This window comes from Leptonychotes weddellii, chromosome 4 (genome assembly GCF_054177405.1).
Source record: "Leptonychotes weddellii isolate Sample4059 chromosome 4, ASM5417740v2, whole genome shotgun sequence".
Classification (NCBI taxonomy): Eukaryota; Metazoa; Chordata; class Mammalia; order Carnivora; family Phocidae; genus Leptonychotes; species Leptonychotes weddellii.
The window spans coordinates 123,494,533-123,514,897 of record NC_138372.1 but is presented as its reverse complement, the minus strand read 5'-3'; the positions used below and the strand labels follow the sequence as shown (position 1 = coordinate 123,514,897).

At 41.0% G+C, this 20,365-nt stretch overlaps 1 protein-coding gene across 1 annotated transcript; it reads left to right on the top strand.

The window, feature by feature from the left end:
• The first annotated feature begins 4,336 nt into the window (after positions 1-4,336).
• Positions 4,337-8,552, top strand: FABP5 (fatty acid binding protein 5). Its single transcript, XM_081816187.1, has 4 exons — positions 4,337-4,516; positions 7,090-7,262; positions 7,634-7,735; positions 8,300-8,552. Exons 1-4 carry the CDS (start codon positions 4,438-4,440, stop codon positions 8,351-8,353), a joined length of 408 nt encoding a protein of 135 aa, XP_081672313.1. The 5' UTR covers positions 4,337-4,437; the 3' UTR covers positions 8,354-8,552.
• The last annotated feature ends 11,813 nt before the right edge of the window (positions 8,553-20,365 follow it).

Sequence of the window (20,365 nt, the reverse complement as noted above, 5' to 3'; positions counted from 1 at the left end):
TTTAAAACTTGACCTTATACTCGTCTGGGAAGTTTTGCTGCTACAGACAACTGACAAGATGCAGATCCATGTTCTATCCACTTATTAGGATTTTCTTTTGGAACAGATTCCAAATGGGATTTTCTTAAGGAAGATCTGGTTTTAAGCAGAGTGTATACAGCATGAGTGAGCAAGACATGGAAGAATCAGGGCCAAAAAAAAAAAAACAAAAAAAAACTGGCTATAAAATTTAAGAGAGAAACTAGATTTAAAATAACATAGTATCCACCCTCCCTGCCCCCTTTGAAGTCTTCTGTCGCACTTGCTGGTGAACAGACAGAAAAATAGCTGCCTCAGGTTAATTAGAAAAAAGTCCAAATGTTCAGTAAGATAATTTTTGGAGTGAGTTTGTTCAGTTTCCTGTCTTTTCTATATATTTTTTATATTTTTATGGAGATAAAATCAGACATCCTTATGCAGGGAAGTGAAAGTCACCCTGATGTATCAAAGCCATACGGAAGTTCTTACATACTTTACAGCTTTGCTATTCAAAGCCTGGTTCCCAAACCAGTAACACTAGCTTCACCTGGGAGTTTGCAAGAAATGCATGATCTTGTGCCCTGCTATGGAAACTACAGAATCTGCATTTTAACAAGATCCCCAGGTAATTTGTTTGCACACTAAACTTTGAGAGGTATTGCTTTATAGTGTTCACTTTGCCCCCGCCTCCTTTTTTGCTTAATCTGCACATGTACTAAGAAAAGACTCAGTTGTTTGAACATGGATTGCTCTGTGTATTCTCTCCAGTGACTGATTTAATGTGATGTTCTTTCTCTACCAGCTGCATACTTCCCGGCCACCAATGTTTATGGTCCTTAGGAAACGATTATGTACCACAGTCAACTTTGTGGAAGGCAGATTCAGCTACACAAACTGTAACTAGGAAGTTGTCTTTAAATAAAATTAAACAATACACACCAAACTCATGTGTGAGTTTGTGGAATAGGAAGCTGACCAACTACTAACATTCATCAAAGGAAAGTGAAGAGAAATGTTCCGCTTTACCACTAGGTGGAAATAGAGTAATTTTGAGTATATTTTTCAGGGCCATGAACTACTACAGGAGATAAGCTGAAAGGGACCTAAGAAATCATTTGCTGTAATTCTTAGCTCCTTAATTTCATTGATGAGAAAACTGAGTTTCTGGAGATATTAAGTAAAATTGCATCTGTCTTACAAATGGTGGTCTTCTAGAGCTACGGAGGGGGAGAGTTGCTGGGAAGTTTTGATTCTTCAACCATTTTCATCTATATGAATAACGTGTCATTATCCTCCAGCATGAAGGGAAGACAGGATATAACACCTAAACTAATGACCAGCACAGTCACTTAAATTTGTAAGGATTGCTTTAGAATAAAACTATTTTTCCTTGTCCCTGTATTATAACATAATTCATCTCAATCAAGTAATAATTCTCCCTTTTTCCAATGAAGAGCTACTCAACCATCCCATAAAGTCATACAAAGAGTTTAATCAGATTTGTTTTTACAACATTTTTGGTTTTTACATTTCATATTGGATTCAAGTTAAGTGGCCTAGAACAGAACTTCAGTTAGCAGGTTAAGGAAATACTTTTTGTTTTTCAGAACTTGAAATCCATTCCCATTATTTTCAAGAAAGGAAGGGAATCTGAATTCAGAGCTTGAGGGACATTAGAAATAACCTACTCCAGTGTCTTTCCATATATATCTCACAGATGAGAAGTACCGGAGCACAAGGGATGAAGTGTGTTGCCCACAGTAGCAAAGCCATGTCCATGCCCTTCTTTGCTCCAGGAGAGACTCTAGCAGGTAATTTGGCTTATATCTTTCTGTTGTTTGTTGGTGTGTATTAACCACAAAAGGATTATTTGCACTCATTACATCAAAGAGGGTGTTTAAAAGTTAACTTTTAGGGGCACCTAGTGGCTCAGTTGGTTAAGCATCTGCCTTCAGCTCAGGTCATGATCTCAGGGTCCTGGGATCGAGCCCCACACAGGGCTACCTGCTCAGCGGGGGGTCTGCTTCTCCCTCTGACCCTCCCCCCTCTCTTGCTCTGTCTCTCACTCTCTCTATCAAATAAATAAGATCTTTTATTTTTTTTTAAAGATTTTATTTATTTGAGAGCGAGAATGAGAGAGAGAGAGAGAGCATGAGAGGGGGAGGGTCAGAGGGAGAAGCAGACTCCCTGCCGAGCAGGGAGCCCGATGCGGGACTCGATCCCAGGACTCCAGGATCGTGACCTGAGCCGAAGGCAGTGGCTTAACCAACTGAGCCACCCAGGCGCCCAATAAGATCTTTTAAAAAATAAAAAAATAAAAGTTAACTTTTAGTAACACCTCTGGTTTAAAAACTATTTCTTAAGTACTTATGTATTTAGTACCACAGTGCCATTTCCCTTTTGATATTTCTGTGACATGGTTGATTATGATCATCTAAAGATTAGTATTCCAGTACAGAGTCCTGGCTATTATTACCATGTTCTATACAAACATGGATAAAACATGTTGAATCAGCACATTAAGTCCAAACACACAGGAGCTGCCTGTCTAGGAGGCTGGGGCAGCAGGCTGTCCTAAGTGTCTAAAAGCCAGCCCTTGCATCACTGAGCAAATGACATACTTAGCTGCCTTCAGAACTTGAACATTTTCTCAGCAGTAGAGCCTCAAGTGTGGGACATTGGGCTCTTTTTTTTTTTTTTAAGATTTTATTTATTTATTTGAGAGAGAGCGAGAGAGGGAGAGAGAGCACAGAGGAAGAGGGAGAGGGAGAAGCAGACTCCTTGCTGAGCAGGGAGCCCAATGCGGGGCTCGATCCCAAGACCCTGAGATCATGACCTGAGCTGAAGGCAGATGCTTAACCAACTGAGCCACCCAGGCGCCCCGCCATCTGGGCTCTTAATGGCACAACCCTATGGCCTGAGTCCCTCGCTATTAAAATGGTACCACAAGAAAAACTGGGGTGACCCTAAAATTAGGGCAGGAATTTGAAATAAAAAAGATATAGTGCAGGGGAATAAATGTCCTGAGGCATGATGGGAAATGACGAACCTCAGATTTCAGTTTGTTGAGGATGGAATGTGAACCAGTGTCTTGGTATGTATGATTCAGGAGATTGCAGCCTCTGCTCTTAGCTCCTTGAGTACAATGAGCTAGAGGCAACCACGTGTGGTCCTGTTTCACAAGGTCTGATGGGAGGACTGGACAGGGATTCTGGTTCTACCACTTTGCAAACATACCCTGCCTCAAGTTCTCTTTCAAAAAATTGGGACAACACTAGCAAAAATTTAGTGGAGCTCAGAGTTAATGGATAGAAAGTGCGTAGGAAGCACAGCATCTAGCACAAATGAACCTTATCTCATCTCATCTCACCATCTAGCTCAGTAAATGAACTTTAACTCCATCAAGGCAGCTGGCCTCTCTGTGTGGCAACTTTCTCACCTCATCCCAGCTCACTCCCACAGGGACCTAGGATCACCCAGTAAGATACTGTGACACGTACACTTTGAAAAGTGTAATACTCTACACAACAAATACAGGGTATCATTATAACTAAAGGCAAAGAGGAAAGTGCTGGAGTCTAAATACTTGGGAGTCTGAGAAAAAACTATGAAGGGCTCACTCAACTAGGAATGTAAATGAATAACACATTCTTGATGGGTACATTTAATAGCAATGACAGTCGCTTAAACTGAAACTTCTTGAGGAGTTTTAGTTTGGAAACCGAAATCTTCCCCTACCCTGTGCCTTCTGATAAAATCATCTAACTCAAATCAGGTACATACTGGCCCTGAGGCCCTAACTGGACAGGGGTGGAGGAGGGAGTTGAGGAGAGAGGTGGGGGGTGTCCTGAAGGTGGGGAGATCAGGTTCTCTCAGGAAGGTATGGGATGTTGGTTAGTCCACTGACTAGAAGTGGAGATGAAGGAGGCCAAGAAGTTTATCAGTCCATCAGCCAAACGACCACCGATCAATCAATTCCTGCCCCCAAACCCAACAAGGGCTAGTCGATTCGTTGGGGGTATTTCGAAGGAAAAAGAGTGGCGGCTTGGGAGGTAGAACGGTGGGGCGCTGGAGAGGTGGGGCCCCTCCGGCTTCAGGCGCTGGCGTCCGCGGCGGCGTGGGGCGCGCCGGGCGAGTCCGGGCTTGCAGGAAGCGCGGGGGGGTGGGGCAGCTCCCCCAACCTCCCCCCGTCCCGGGGCAGGTGGAACGGGTTCGCGCCTCGCGATCCAGGGAGAGAGGCCCTGGGGGCGTGCGGGGGGGCGGGGCGGGGGCCGGGCGAGGCGCGTCTCTCATTGGCCTCTCGGAACCGCCCGGCGCGCGCCGCGTTTATAAAGCAGCCACGGGCTCCTGCGGGTCGGAAGCCAAGCTCCCGACGCCCCACTCTGCTCTGCTCTCTAGGCCCGCCGGCCCGCGCCCACCATGTCCACCATTCAGCAGCTGGTAGGAAGATGGCGCTTAGTGGAAAGCAAAGGCTTTGACGAATACATGAAGGAAGTAGGTGAGGCTCCCGGCCAGGCGGCGCCTGTAACGTGGCGAGTGTGTGTGTGTGTGTGTGTGTGTCTGTCTGTTCCTAGGTCCCCTTCAGCGTGCTGAGCTCAGCGGCGGGGCATGCCCGGCTGTCTACCCCAAACCCCTGTACCCCCATCCATCTCCCTCCCCCACACCCCCCCCAGCACGTGGGCAAGCAGCCGCCAGAGCAGCGTGCGCTCGCCGCCCGCCTGCGGATTCTGAGATGTTCCGTCTCATGGGCCACCCAGCTCTCTTTACTTTCCCCTAGCCCACGCGGCAGCCACCCGCACTGCTTCCTGTCCTTTAGCGCACTCCTCTTCCTCCCACCCCAGGCTTCACTTCTTTCAACCCCATCAGACAGCCCCCGTAACTTTCCCGATTTTTCTTTTCCCCCCGCTCATCTTCCCTCCTCCTGCCGCCATCCTGCCTCTCCCACTCGCCCCATCGTGGCCGCACCCACTCCTTCTTTCCCACCTTGCTCCCGCATTGCCTCATCTTTTGTTCCTAGATGGCGTGCCTCTTCTCCACAGGGCGCGGTTTCCAGCAGAAACCCTTTAGAAGGTCGGAATGGGGCGACAGCTTCGGCTTTTCTTCTGCCCTCGGCCGCCTCTCCCCCCCAACCCGCAGGCCCTCTGCCCGCCTTCCCCGGGTGAGCCGGGTGCTTTGGTTTGGAGCAGCTCCCGGTGGAGCGTCGGGTTATCCTCGCCGCCCGGCCACAGAGCGGCGCTTAGAGGCGTGGTGCTGGCGACGCCGACCTTCTTTCTGCCGGCTCTGCCCGGCCTGAGCGCCGCGGTGGGCAGGTGGCCTCTCCGAGGGCAACGGCGGGGCCTGCTGTGCCCACGGATGGCCACGCGCTGCTGCCCTGCCCTCTGCGTCTCGAGGGTGAGGGGCCTAGAGGCAGGGAGTGGATTTTCTTGGAAAACCGCAGAGCCCTCCTGTGGCGGCTGCTTTCCAACTGCACGCAAGATGGGGGTGGCCCTGCAGAAGGCCCCCCACTGCTTAAAGCCTTTCAAAGCACTAGGAGTCTCTGTAGGAAGATTCCAGTTCTCTTCTCTCAAAACAGTACTTGATTCTCTGTTATTGTCCTTTTCTAAGCCAGTGACAACGATTGTATGCTGGTTGACACACTGGGTAGATGAGCAAACAAAAGTGGACCTTTGTCACAGGCCACTAGGAAGTGGGATGGAATACTACAGCATGGATCTTCTCTGAAAAGGGGCTTCCAGCCCTGAGACAACTTCCGGGACCCTGAGGCTGCTTTAGAAGCTGCCCATCCCACAGATGTTAACATGACAGCTTTCTGGTGCAGAAGTTAACTACAAAGACCCTCTGCTGAAACCTAGTCCCTGTGGCACTTCAGAAGCCCTCCTTCGTTAGCCTTTATCCAAGACAATGACAGGTGAAGGCTGGTTCTGTGGTGAATCTTGAGTGTATTTATGATACTGTGAGTCAAAGTAGAATGCAGTCTTTTTCTTTTTTTTGCACTATAAATCTAGATCAAGATAACTCTGGAAAAAGCCAATTACTGCACTCATAGCCAAGAAATGTCTGTGTGTGTTCACTTGTGTGAAGACCAAATAAAGAATGCTCTTTCTCTGCCCTTTGAAAGTGAATGTGTTCATTGGGTGGTTTGTTTCCAGGGTTCTAGAGTCATGAAAGTTGTCAAGGTCAATACATTAGAGAGCAGTCGAGGTGTGAGAAGAGCAGAGCCCTATATTTGTTCAAAGTGAGAATTAATAATGACTCATCTAACAACACGAGGCACCAGCCCCCACACTGGCAAAAGAGAAGGCACCAAGAGGACATTGCAAGCCTAGCTGAGTTTCTGTCATCAAGCCAGTTATTCTGCTTAGGTTGTAGTCTCGTCTGTGAAACCAGGATTTGGCCTAGATCTAAGTTTCCTTGTAAATGTTACCGTTAGGGAGAAATACATAGATCATAAATTAAATACGATATCAATATAGTAATTGAGTTCCACAGCTCTGAAATGCTTACTGATTTTGAGGATAAAATTTTCCCAGTTTATTAGCATCACGATTGTGCTCTTTGAACAGAATTGATTTGGATTTTGTGTAGTTATTAATCAGATACTTATCAAGAGCTTTGTATGTGTCAGACTGTGTGCTGGAGTCCTATAATACAATGTTTGGCAGAATTGAGTACATCCATTTTAGAAGTCCAGATTTCTTCCCTAACTTTCTGAAGGCCAGCATAATAGCATGGTGGCCAAGAGCTTAAAGTTTAGAGCCAGACTGCCCGCTCTGTTGGTTGCAACTCTGTCACTTCCTAGCTGAATGAGCCTGGGTAAGTTACTTCAGTGCCTCATTTTCTCATCTTGTAAAATGGACGCTATCTACTTCTCACACAGTTGTTGCAAGGCTTCCATTAATTCATATATGTTAAGTGCTGGCACGTGGTAAGCGCTGGATCTGTGTTTACACTTGTTATTGAGAAGTAAGTGGAAATATGTACCACACAGTAACTGCAATCAAATTACCGCATTTATTATGTAGACTATAGCTTTGGTCTTCCTGTTATATAACATGATAAACCATTCTACAGGAGTGGGAATAGCTCTGCGAAAAGTGGGTGCAATGGCCAAACCAGATTGTATCATCTCTTCTGACGGCAAAAACCTCACCATAAAAACTGAGAGCGCTTTGAAAACAACACAGTTTTCATGTAACCTGGGAGAGAAGTTTGAAGAAACTACAGCTGATGGCAGAAAAACTGAGGTCAGTCATAACTTAACAAAATCACAGAGGCTTGTAGGATGATAGATTGTATTAATAATATTCTTACTGTTTATAGGCAAAACTTAATGAAAAAGTAAAATTATCTGATGAATTGAGTTTGACCAATTAGTGAAAGTACCAGCTTCATAACTTAGTCTATTTTGGAAAAATAGTTTAAGGAACATGAGAGAGAGTAAGTGTCTCTTATATGGGGGTCTAGATTGAAAAGCATAAACTATATTATTAAAATCAGTATGGGTTAATGAAGTGGACCCAGAAAGGAAAAGATGAAAAAATGTTGATTAAGGAAGTTATGAGCCATGGCATCTCTCTGAACATACTTTGGAAGATTAAAAAGTGTATTTTTGCAGACTGTCTGCAACTTCACAGACAGCACGTTGGTTCAACATCAGGAATGGGATGGGAAGGAAAGCACAATCACAAGAAAATTGGAAAACGGGAAATTAGTGGTGGTAAGTGCCAAACTTCTTATGTCTTATTAGGCTTTTGTTTGCATTCAGAGTTCACGTAACTGCTCAATATCACTGATCATGAACATGAGAACTAGGTTTGGGTAGAAAAAAATTGTAAAATAACAAGGTAAACACTAGAACACTAATAACTAAGAAAGCCCTTTGTGGGGATAGAGACATGAGATGATGTAGCAGAGGATGTACCTGGAGCTGGGTTTAGTTTATGCTCACTACTGCATTACAGTAAAATCATGGGCAAGCCACTGAACTCCCTTCTTGGACATACATCTTTCCATTTCTTTAAAATAAGGAACAACATTTGCAGTGATCAAACGAATACTTTAGATTTTGCAAATCAATACTTTAGTTTGCAGTAAAGCATACACATGTCATAAGCAAAATAACAGGTTCTAGCTTTTCAAACCCAGGAATTCTAAAATTCATTTTCTCCATCTATGAAGTAGATTACAAAGTTTTGTAGGATGCCGATCCTAGTATTTAACTACTAGCATTGCTCTACGATGCAAGACTAACCTAATTCTTTAATATCGTTCTTTCTTCTAGGAATGCATCATGAATAATGTCACCTGTACTCGGGTCTATGAAAAAGTAGAGTAAAAATTCCATCATCATTGTGGACAGGAATTAGCTGTGAGGATGAACAAGCTCAGTTCAATGAGCAAATCTCCATACTGCTTTTTTTTTTCATTACTGTGTTCAATTATCTTTATCACAAACATTTTACATGCATCTATTTCAAAGTGTTGATTTAATTAGGATCATCCCTTTGGTTAGTAAATAAATTTGTGCTATGCCAGTGTTGTATGCTTTTTTTTAACTTTATAGGAAATTAGTCGTAAATTTTAATAAGTATGAATTGAATAAATTCTGGGGTAGTCTTGAGGGTACTATATTGAGATCATATCTTAGTAATTTATATGGAGAGCTACTTCTATGGCAAATACACTACCAATCATTTAAGCTTGCCCTACACTATTTGAACTCTATATCAACTCTTAAATTTAAGAATCTTAAATTTCTGGCAAAAGTCTATTCTCATTAAAAAAAGAGCTACATAAACTTTATAATATAAATATTAGAATAAAAGTTAGATTACCATCATTGACCAGTGATCATACTTTTAATAGTGTACTTATAACTATTATTCAGGAATTCTGCAACCCCAAATTCCTTTAATTAACTTTATGAGGGCCTACCATGTGCCAGACAGTGTTGTAGAGGTTGAGGCATATCTGGACACAAGGTCAAATCATTGCCCTCACAGCTTGGAAGGACACAGTGGGTTCCTTAACAAAAGCTGTAGAAGTAATACAGCTCTAAAATACTTCCTGTGTGCATATATAAAGAATAACAATTCTAGTGAACACCTGTTCTGCTTCTCAGACTCAAATACAAACATCTGCAGTTCACCTTTGGAGAAACAGCTTGTAGACATTGGGCTAAAGCCTTATGTGCATGATCAGCAGAGCAATACTTAGGGGAGCTAGTACCATTATCTCTATTCAGCAAATAAAACAGGTTTTGACTAACTGACCTGTTCAAGGACATAGGAATTAGCAGAGCTGGATTGGGAACGTACATCTCACGGAGTCCACTCAATGACTCTTCAATCATTCTACGACACCGCTTCTCATCAGCTTGTATTAAGATCCTGAGTCTATAATGTCCCTCAATATAATAATTGAGGCTTTTGCAAAACTACTCTGAAATGCTAGCTAGTAAGAATCTTAAGAATTACTGAAAGCTAGCAGTCAGGGAAAGAGCTCAGCTCACTGACGCCCTAGGCCTATGCTGTCCAATATATAGCCATGAGCCGCAGGTGGCTATTGAGCACTTGAAATGGGGCTCATCTCAATTGAGATGTGTTGAAAGTAAGATACACATGGGATTTCAAAAACTTGATACAAAAAAAAGGGTGAAATGCCTCCTTTTAAAAATACTGATTACATATTGAAATAACATTTCTGGATATAGTTGGTTACCTAAATATATATTAAAAATAATTTTACCTGTTTCTTCGTTTTTTTACTGTGGCTAGGGAAAATTTTAAAATTATATGTACCGGCATTTTTGTGTCCATGTCTTTTTATTGGATGGTGCTGCTCTAAACTTCCTTTTCTATTTGAATTTCCATCTTATTTTAGTCTTCATGCTAGAGTTCCTCTTTCATCCTCTTTTTTTCACTTCTAACAATAGTGTACACTGAATACAACTCTCCCTGAATCAAACACTGGGCCAAGTATTTGAAGAGATTTGTAATTCTCAGAACCACCCTAGATTATATGCATTAACTATTGTTTTCTGCCTTGTTTCGATGAGGAAACTAAGGCTCAGAGTCTAGGTAATGGGGTTGCAACCCATACAGTGAGTACAAGGCAGAGAACAGATTGGAGCACAAGTTCATCTGACGGTCAAGCCTGTTCTACTGATAACTATTATTCAGGACTTCTGCCACCCTGTTCTAATGCCGATACTGCCTCAGTTCATGGATGGTGGAGTGTTGCTTGAGGAATAGTAGGCTCACATTTCTTACATGGGGACTGTTGACATTTTGGGTGAGAGAATTTTTCACTGTGCTGGAGTATGGCAACATCCTAAGACCTTCTGCATCCTAAGATCATGATCACAGAATGCTCACGGTTCCCATCAGTCTACGCCAAACACCCCCTACATTTCCATATGTCCTATAAGGGTATGGTATCCTACCCATTTGAGAACCCTGGGTAGAGCAAATGTATGTCAACTCTGTTACCTGGTGTCAATTAAGCCCTTCTTTCTGCTAAGCGATCATATAATGTCAATTGACCTCTTAGCAAAAGACATAAAGTAGTGCCTTCATTGAATATTTTTGTTTTCTCTTAACTGGTGGTAGGCTGGAATGTATCCTGTTTAGTTCTTCAACACACAGGATCTCTTGGGACATTTGCTTTTACCCCAGATCTATCAACTCTCCTGTTTTCTATGCATCAACACTTTGTTGCCAATAACCCACTGGACATTTCCCTATGGATGCCATGTTTAATTTCAAACTAGTTAAATCTTCCTAAAATATAATGTGCTGGTGTAAGTGCTTGGGCTTTGGAAGCAGACAGTCCTGTAATCCAGTTCTGGCTCTCTACCCTTTAAGAACTCTGTAACTCAGGGCAAGTTACTTGACTTCTGATCCCTAGTTACCTTCTTTGTAAGAAGATACTACCTTACCTGACTCTTAGAATTGTTTTAAATATTAAATGAGATAATGTGTGTAAAGCACTTAGCCCAGGGCCCAGCAAACAGTAAAGGCCCAATGTCTCTCCGGTACTGCTCAATAGAACTTTCTGCAATGAAACAGGCTATAACATCCACACAATCCAATACACTGGCCACTAGCCACATGTTTGTGGGTATTGAGCACTTGAAATGTAGCAAGTGCAGTTGAGGAATTGAATTTTTTGTTAAAATTTAATCAATTAAAATGAATTTAAATACCCTTGATTCTGACCTCATGTTTTCCAAAATCGAATTTCTTATTTTTGATCCCAAACCTTTTCCTCTTGCAGTATTCTCCATTTCAATACACAGGAATGGCGTTTTTCCAGTTCCCAACCTAAAAGCCTGAGAGTGGTCTTTAATTCCTTTCTTTTTTATACCATATCTAATCCATTAGCAAATTATTTCAGCTTTACCTTCAGAATATATTTAGAACTCAGTTACTTCTCACCTCTTCTGCAAATACCACCCTGGTTCAAACACCACCATCTCTCCTCTGCTCTCCTGTCGGCATTTTTATTCTCCTAGAGCTATCATTTTAAAAAACAGCGTTAAAATACATACTCCTCTGTTAAGAAGCTAAAGTCTTTACAGAGGTCCTATCCAATCTTGTCTGTGTCTCCCAACTGCCCAACATCCCCTCCAGGTTTCTTCTACCACTCTCCTCTCAAACATTTCCTTTAGCCACTGACCGTTGTTGACACAGGATCTTGTGTGCTGCCTCAGGATGTTTGCACTTGTTGCCTCTGCCTGTAACAATCTTTCATGAGGAACCTGCAGCCCAGGCTTCTCAGCTTTCTCACTTCCTTCAGGTCTCTTCTCAAATGTCACCCTCGCAATGAGTCATTCTCAGATCACACTATATATAATAGCTATCATCACCCCTCCCCCGTACTCTCTATTCCCTCACGCTGTGCTTGCCCTTACCACCAGTCCTGACTAACAATATATTTACTTTAAAAAATGGGGGGAGAATTTTTACCCATCTCTCCCACTGGAAAGTAAGCTCCATGAAGAAGGGGCTTTGTTTTTACAGTGTCCTCTCTTCAGTACTCAATTAAGAAGCAACTTGGCACACAGAAGTAACTCAATAAATATTTGTTGAATTATTAAATTCTTTTTTTTTAAAGGCTTTATTTATTTATTTGTCAGAGAGAGAGAGCACTAGCAGGGGGAGCAGCAGACAGAGGGAGAAGCAACCTCCCCACTGAGCAGGGAGCACAATCCTCAGGACCCTGGGATCATGACCTGAGCTGAAGGCAGAAGCTTAACTCACTAAGCCCCCCAGGTGTCCCTAAATTCTTTAATTAATGGCTTCTTTGTGCCTGTTTAACATATTTTAATGTTACTTAAGACCCTTTAAGATTTTGCTTCAGTTTATTTTTGAAAACTATATTTCTTACCCTTCGTACACATCATTCAAATTTCATCAGGTCTTCTACTTACCCTAGAAGTAATGTGCTTGATGACTATAGAATATGAGTGAAATAGGGAGCAAGGAATTCATGCCTCATTTTCCTGAACTGGTATGTCATGACATCCTGCTCTACCAGGAAAAAGACTGCCTGATTTCGGGGAACATTTAAAATTTATTTTACTGCAGCTGAGTACCGCCAACAGGCAATGTCTGTCACAGAACTTCACCTGAGTTGTTTGTGGAATACAGTACAAATTAGATACAATTTACTACAATTAAAATGGTTTCACATAAATCAAACCCTCACCAAAGAAAAATGTACAGGCAAGAGATGACTTAACTTTTGGATCACGTCCTTGAGTGCTACAAGGCCTACAAGTTCATACGTTCCCTTTAAACAGAATCTGAGTGCCCAAGGATGAATGGTTATGGTGAATCATGACCCTGTGATCTTTGTAGGCAATGTGAGGCTTTGTTATTTGCAAGCCTAATTATGTCGCATTTATTGTTATTTTATTCAGTGGTTTCTTGAGTCTTAATCTCAGCTGTTTTCTCAAAATCTGGTCTTTGTGCTATAGTCACTGAAATGTTGGGAACCATGTGTTTAGTGACTAGATTCTAATGCTGCCTACACAACTTACGTTATTACTCAATTCCTGATGCTTATTGATCAATGATTATTAACGTTTGTGGTATTTTAAATTCACCTTTAAGTTTATGGGAATAGTGGTGGCTTTTCCTTGGGTTTCATGTAATCCCCCACTGTTCTCCTTTCTTACTGTTGCCCTCAGAATTCACTGCCGCTTGGTGGATCACATGTGCTGTGGGTTAGGAGGAAGAAATGATGAAACTGATAGACGGTTTAAAAAGCTGAGTGACACATGTTTTGAAATATTGTGAAAGGCAGAGTAGTAAGACTCCTCACTGGTCCCACAGCAACTGGAAAATAACTTGAGTCTTATGACATCTGGTCTGTCAGGACCAGTCACAAGCTCATATGTGAATATTTACTTGGGATCAAGCCCATCTCCTTCCCATACCTCCTTCTTCCCTCTGCACACTTTGAAAATGTCTGAGAAGAGAATAATAATACTTTGAAAAGAGTACTTACAATGGTGCTGGTGACACATGATATGGTGAACAAGATAGAAGCAGGGTCAGGCTCCTTTTTCATGGAACTGACATTCTAGTGTGAGAAGACAGAACGCAGACAATTATAACAAATGGCAGAGAGTGAGAAATGCAGCAAGAAAAAAATATGAAAACAGTAGTGTGATAAGCACTGAGTAGGGTTGAAGCTGCTTTATTTGGGGTGGGCAGGGGAGTCCTCTCAGAAAGGTAATGTTTGAAATGAAACCTGAATAAGGAGCAGAAAGTAAGCAAGTAAATGTCTGGGGACATCGCATTCTAGGCAGAGAGGTTAGCAATGACAATAGCCCTGAGTGGGGACAAACCAATTGGGAGAGTGGCAGAAGTTTATTGAAACAGAAGCAATGATGGACAAAATGTAGTCTAATATTTGGGTAGGAGACAGAGCATGTGGGATCTGGTAGCTGCTAGTGAGGGATCTGGGATTATCTGAGGGTCACGAAAAACCACTGGAGGGTCTCAAGTAGGAAATGACAGAAGACAAAAAAACAAACACGCAAACCTAGTTTCACTTTCAGTAATGGAAAACTTGATATTTAGAAATAATTCTCCTATGAAAAACAACTGAAAATACTGGACAAAATATTTTTTAAAATTTCTTTAAAGTGACAAAGACATAATAAAATAGTGAGGAATTATTTGGCATAGATTTGAGAATCAAGAGCCACAAGTTCAACTGACGGGGCTGGTTTCGCCATGGATCATTTATTTGTGGATCCAGCAGTGGCTGAGAGGCTCAGCTGTACTTTTGGCAACAAAGGAAATAATTGGCCTTTGTCTGATGGTAGATGAGCTAACTTCATCTTCTACTGAATTAGAAAAAGAGTTCCTAAGAGTTGAAAGTTTAGGTATGAGGAGGTTCATCACAGTGCTATTTACTCTAGCAGAGGATTGAAACGCACAGAACTTTCTAGAAATGGGGGATTGCTTAAATAATAATGGTATGAGCATATGATAAAATACTAACAGGAATAAAAAAAGACTACTAAAATCTTGGAAAAAGTCTCATATATAATATAACTATAAAATGAAAAAAATTCTGACTATATTATGTACATGTTGTCCCATTTGTGTAACAATACATGCATATATGTAGAAAAGTATAGAAAAATTTTAACAGTGGTAATCTCTTGGGATTGGGGTGATGTTTAATTTCTTATTTACTTGCTTATCTATCTGTTATAAGAAAAATGTGAAAGCATTTTAATATAAATAGCTTTATATTTTTAATGATAAATAGTATATTAGAAAATATTACAGAAAAAATACTACAGAAAAGTACAAAGAAGAAAATAAAGAGCCCTGGAAGTCTCACTTCCATAGACTATCAATATTAATATTTGCTTATGAATATTCAAATAATCCTTTAGACATTTACATGCATATAGACCCAACACATTTTATACATGGGATCATACAAACCAATATTCTATTGGCAATGTTTGTTTTTTAACTCAAATATTTACTTTTTAAAGTAATTACACTTGACATATAACATTATATTAGTTTCAGGTGTACAACATAATGATTTGATATTTGTATACATCATGAAGTGATCATCACAATAAGTGTAGTTACCATCTGTCCTCATACAAAGTCACAAAAAAAATTAAGTTTTTTTCCCCCTATGATGAGAACCTTCAAGATCCCCTCTCTTAACAACTTTTAAATATATAATACAATAATATTGACTATAGTCATCGTGCTGTACATTACCTCCCCATGACTTATTTGTTTTATAACTGGAAGTTCGTACCTCTTGATCCCCTTCACCCACTTCATCCACCCCCCAACATCCCTCCCCACTAGCAACCACCATTCTATTCTCTGTATCTTTGAGTTTTGTTTTGTTTGTTTATTTGTTTTGTTTTTTATTTTATTTTATTTTATTTTATTTTTTAATTTTAATTTTTATTTTTTTAAAATTTTTATTCTATTTATTTATTTGACAGAGAGAGTTAGCGAGAGCAGGAACAGAGCAGGGGGAGTGGGAGAGGGAGAAGCAGGCTTCCCGCGGAGCAGGGAGCCCGACGCAGGGCTCGATCCCAGGACCCTGGGATCATGACCTGAGCGGAAGGCAGACGCTTAACGGCTGAGCCACCCAGGCGCCCCTGTTTTGTTTTTTAGATTCCACATATAAGTGAAATCATATGGTATCTGTCTTTCTTGTTTTATTTATTTCATTTAGCATAATGCCCTCTAGGTCCATCCATGTTGTTGCAAATGTCAAGATTTCATTCTTTTTATGGTTGGATAGTATTCCACTTTATATGTATATCACACCTTCTCTACCCATTCATCCATTGATAAGCATTTAGGTTGTTTCCCTATCTTGGCTATTGTAAATAATGCTGCAGTGAACATAGAGATACATATGTCTTTTCGAATTAATGTTTTTGTTTTCTTCAGAGAACTTCCCAGATGTGGAATTGCTGGATCATATGGTAGTTCTGTTTTTCATTTTTGAGGAATAATCTCCATAGTGGTTTCACCATAGTTTCCATAGTGGTTGCACCAATTTACATTTCTACCAACAGGGCACAAGGGTTCCCTATAATTACATCCATGCCAGCATTTATTATTTCTTATATTTTTGATAATAGCCATTCTGACAGGTGTGAGATCATATTTCATTGTGCTTTTGATTTGCATCCCCCTGATGATGAGTGATTGTTGAGCATCTTTTCATGTGCCTATTTGGCCATGTGCATGTCTTCCTTGGAAAAATCTGTATTCAGATCCTTTGTCCATTTTTAATTGGATTATGTATTTTTTTTGTTATTGAGTTGAATTCTTTATATATTTTGGATATTAACCACTTCTCAGATATATGACTTGCAAATATGTTCTCCCATTCAGTAGGTGGCATTTTCATTTTGTCAATTGTTTCCTTTGCTGTGCAAAAGCTTTTTAGTTTGATGTAGTCCCATTTGTATATTTTTGCTTTTGTCACCATTGCCTTTGGAGTCAGAGTTGAAAAAATATAACCAAGAGCAATATCAAGGAGCTTACCCTCTATGATTTTCTCTAGGAGTTTTATGGTTTCTGTTCTTACAGGTAGGTCTAATTCATTTTGAGTTGATTTTTGTGTATGGTATAAGATAGTGGTACAGTTTCGTTCTTTTGCATGTGGCTCTTCAGTTTTCCCACCACCATTTATTGAAAAGACTGTCCTGGGCGCCTGGGTGGCTCAGTCATTAACCGTCTGCCTTCGGCTCAGGTCATGATCCCAGGGTCCGGGGATCGAGCCCTGCGTCGGGCTCCCTGCTCCACGGGAAGCCTAATTCTCCCTCTCCCACTCCCCCTGCTCGTGTTCCCTCTCTCGCTGTGTCTCTCTCTGTCAAATAAATAAATAAAATCTTAAAAAAAAAAAAAAAGACTATCCTTTCTCCATTGTATATTCTTGCCTCCTTTGTTGTAAATCAATTGATCATATATGTAGGGGTTTATTTGTGGACTCTATTCTGTTCTATTGATCTATGAGTGTGTTTTTATGCAAATACTATATTGTTTTGATTACTATAGTTTCGTAATATAGTTCGCAATCTGGGAGTGTGATGTCTCCAGCTTAGTTCTTCTCTCTCAAGATTGCTTCGACTACTCAGGATCTTTTGTGGTTCCATACAAATTTTAGAGTTGTTTGTTCTATTTCTGTGAAAAATACCTTTGGAATTTTGATAGGGATTGTATTAAATCTACAGATTGCATCGGGTAATATGGGCATCTTAACAATATTAATTCTTCCAGTCCACAAGCATAAAATATCTTTGCAATTTCTTTCATAAAGAGTTTTCAGAGTACAGGTCTTTTACCTCCTTGCTTAAATTTATTCCTAGATATTTTAAGTTGTTTGATGCAATTGTAAGTGGAATTGTTTTCTTAAATTCTCTTTCTGAGAGTTCATTGTTGGTATATAAAAATGCTGGAGTGGGTGTGGAGGGTGGAGGGCTCACCTGCTGACGCTAAAGGGAGAATACAAAAAGGGCGCCCACCCACACCTGCACGCGCCAGGCAGAGGGAGAGTGCAAAGATGGTGCCTGCTTGTGCCTCCAATCCGGAGAGAGTCCCAACAAACTTCTGCAGCTCCCGCAGATGACTTAAGGTTAGCAAATGAATTTCCCTTATCTATGGTCTAGGCGCTTTTCAATCTGCTGCTTTTGCGCTGGGTCCCGGAACAAATGAGTCTGTGTGTGAGCCTTCTAAGAGTGGAATCTCTGTTCCCTACCGACCTATGTTTCTCCTGGAATGTAAGCCCCATTGGTTTTTAATGCCAGATATTTTGAGGGCTCATCTCTCTGGTGCAAGGCCGAAGGGTTGGGTGCCTGATGTGGGCACACCCTAATTCCTCAGGGAGAAGCTCAATATTTGTGAGGTTCCCTCTAGCTCCTCCTGACTGTAGGCTGCTGCACTGGGGGTGGGGTTTTTGGAGAGACCTGTCTCTGCTCCCCTTACCAGTATTAATGTGGCCATTTTGTCTTTTGCTGTGGAGAATCTGTTCAGCTGGTTTTCAGGGTTGGTTGGTTGGTTTGTTTTTCAGAGAGAATTGCCGCATATGTGGTTCTATAGATTTGTTGTCTCCATGGGTGGAGGGGAGTTCAGGGTCTTCCTAGACCGCTATCTTGTACCACCCTATCCCACATTGTTTTTTTAACTTCATAACATTTAACTTTACTTCAATTCGATTATTTATTTGATCAATTGCCTATTGATAACTGTTCAAGCTTTTGAAAAATTTTCAGTTATTAAGTATAGTTCAGTGAATGTTTTTCTACATTGATGTAATAAAATCTTTTAAAAATATTTAAGAAGGATTTACCCCTCAGTTAGGTCCCCAGAGCACTTAGCCTTTTTCATAACATAGGCCAAGTAGACGCAGCTGACCTCAAAAAGTTGCAGAATGTAGTAGTACCTGATTTTTTTTTTTTTTTAAGATTTTATTTATCCATTCATAAGAGACAGAGACAGAGAGAGAGGCAGAGGGAGAAGCAGGCTTCCCGCCGAGCAGGGAGCCCGATGCGGGACTCAATCCCGGGACCCTGGGATCATGACCTGAGCCGAAGGCAGACGCTGAACCATCTGAGCCACCCAGGCGCCCTGTAGTAGTACCTGATTAAGGAAACTTCTACCCTACAAAATATTTTGCCTCCAAGAGGCACTTAAACCACTTTAACGAGGAACACGTTTTTCCTTTATACAATTAAATATCTAAAGGTAGAGAAATTTTTATTCTAAAGTCAACCCTCATGGACAAGTTGAAGGACCAATGTTTTATTTATGATGGGACAATTTTGCTCTTTCTCATTTGCTGGGCTTTATGCAAGGCTGTGGTGTTTACTTGGGCACAACTTGAAGGGCCTGTCTTCTCATTCACATCTGTGTGGATGGCCCAGCTAGGTCATGTGAAATTTGTGTGGTTATGCCCCTGATGTCCTGGTGTTTGGTGTAGTTTGTTTCTTGCTTGGTTTGTTTGTTGGTGTACTACTTTCCTAAAAGAAATACAAGGGAGAAAAACCCTGGTGATATGTTTCAGAATTTCAGAATAGTAGTAATGACAATAGTGTTCCACACAGAAGTTTAGAGAAGTTACATATAAGAGAACAAAGACTTCTTTCATAATTAAGACAGAGTTGGTTTGACAGAGGTTTTCAGTAAATCACACCACCAAATATAGAAACTAAGCTTGCTGACTCAGTCTATTGCACTAACCACTAAATTCAGCTTCCTTCCTTAACCATGCAGGGCAGAAACAAGGGAAAGAAATATGCCAACCTTTCTGGAACAGGCAGACTCTGGAAAACTGCCAATTCTGGAGGTTGACCTGTATAGTGCATCATTTTACAGAATGCATACCACACCCAGAAACCTTGGAGAAATCATCATAACATAGATGAGATAATCTCAAAGCTTTCTGATTTCATGTTGAAATGACTAACATGTCAGTAGAAGGTTCTTAAATTCTTTAGAAGGAACTTAAATTCTTTATTCTGGAAATAGGCAATAATTTTAGGATCCCAGAAAATTTAAATCAGTGTTAATTCTGTATGTTTGGGCAGTTGATGGGGAGATCGTGCTATTTCAATTCCACAAATCAGGGGCACAAAGACACATTAAAATAAGAAATGAGACACCAAACCAGAATGAGTTAATACAATGTTAACGAAGGCAATAAATTCAAGAGGTGATTTCATAAAAATGTCATCAGCATATTTGCCAAGTAGAGAATCACATTATCTCAATCATATCTCTTATTTCATTATACCTAAATTCTATATACCCACAGTCGTTCTTTTTGATCTAGGAGAAATACTTTATATCAAGAACAAAGTTATATATGACTTATATATATCTCTTATATAAGTCATGTCTTCCTTATTGTATTAGCTTTAATTAGTTAGCTGATGAGGTCTTTGAGTGCCACCCCAATGTCAGCATGTTTGAGATGGATTGATTGATTCATGTTTCATTCAATTCAGCCAATGTGCGTTGAGCCCCCACAATGTACCAGGCATCATGCTAGGCTGGGCATACAAAACTGAATAAAGGTGAAAAGTTCTTGACTTTATGGAGCTTAGAGTCTGGAGGGAGAGATGGACCAAAAAACCAAAACAAAAGTAATAATTATAGATTAACATGATTGCTGTGCAGGACTAAACAGGATGCTTGATGGAGAATAACAGTGGGAACCATAGTGGTCAGGCTGGGGATAGCCTCTCTGAGGAGGAGAAATTTAAGTTAAAACCTGAAGGAAGAAAAGGAGCCAGGCTGGAGATGAACAGGAGAGAGACTTTTCAGCA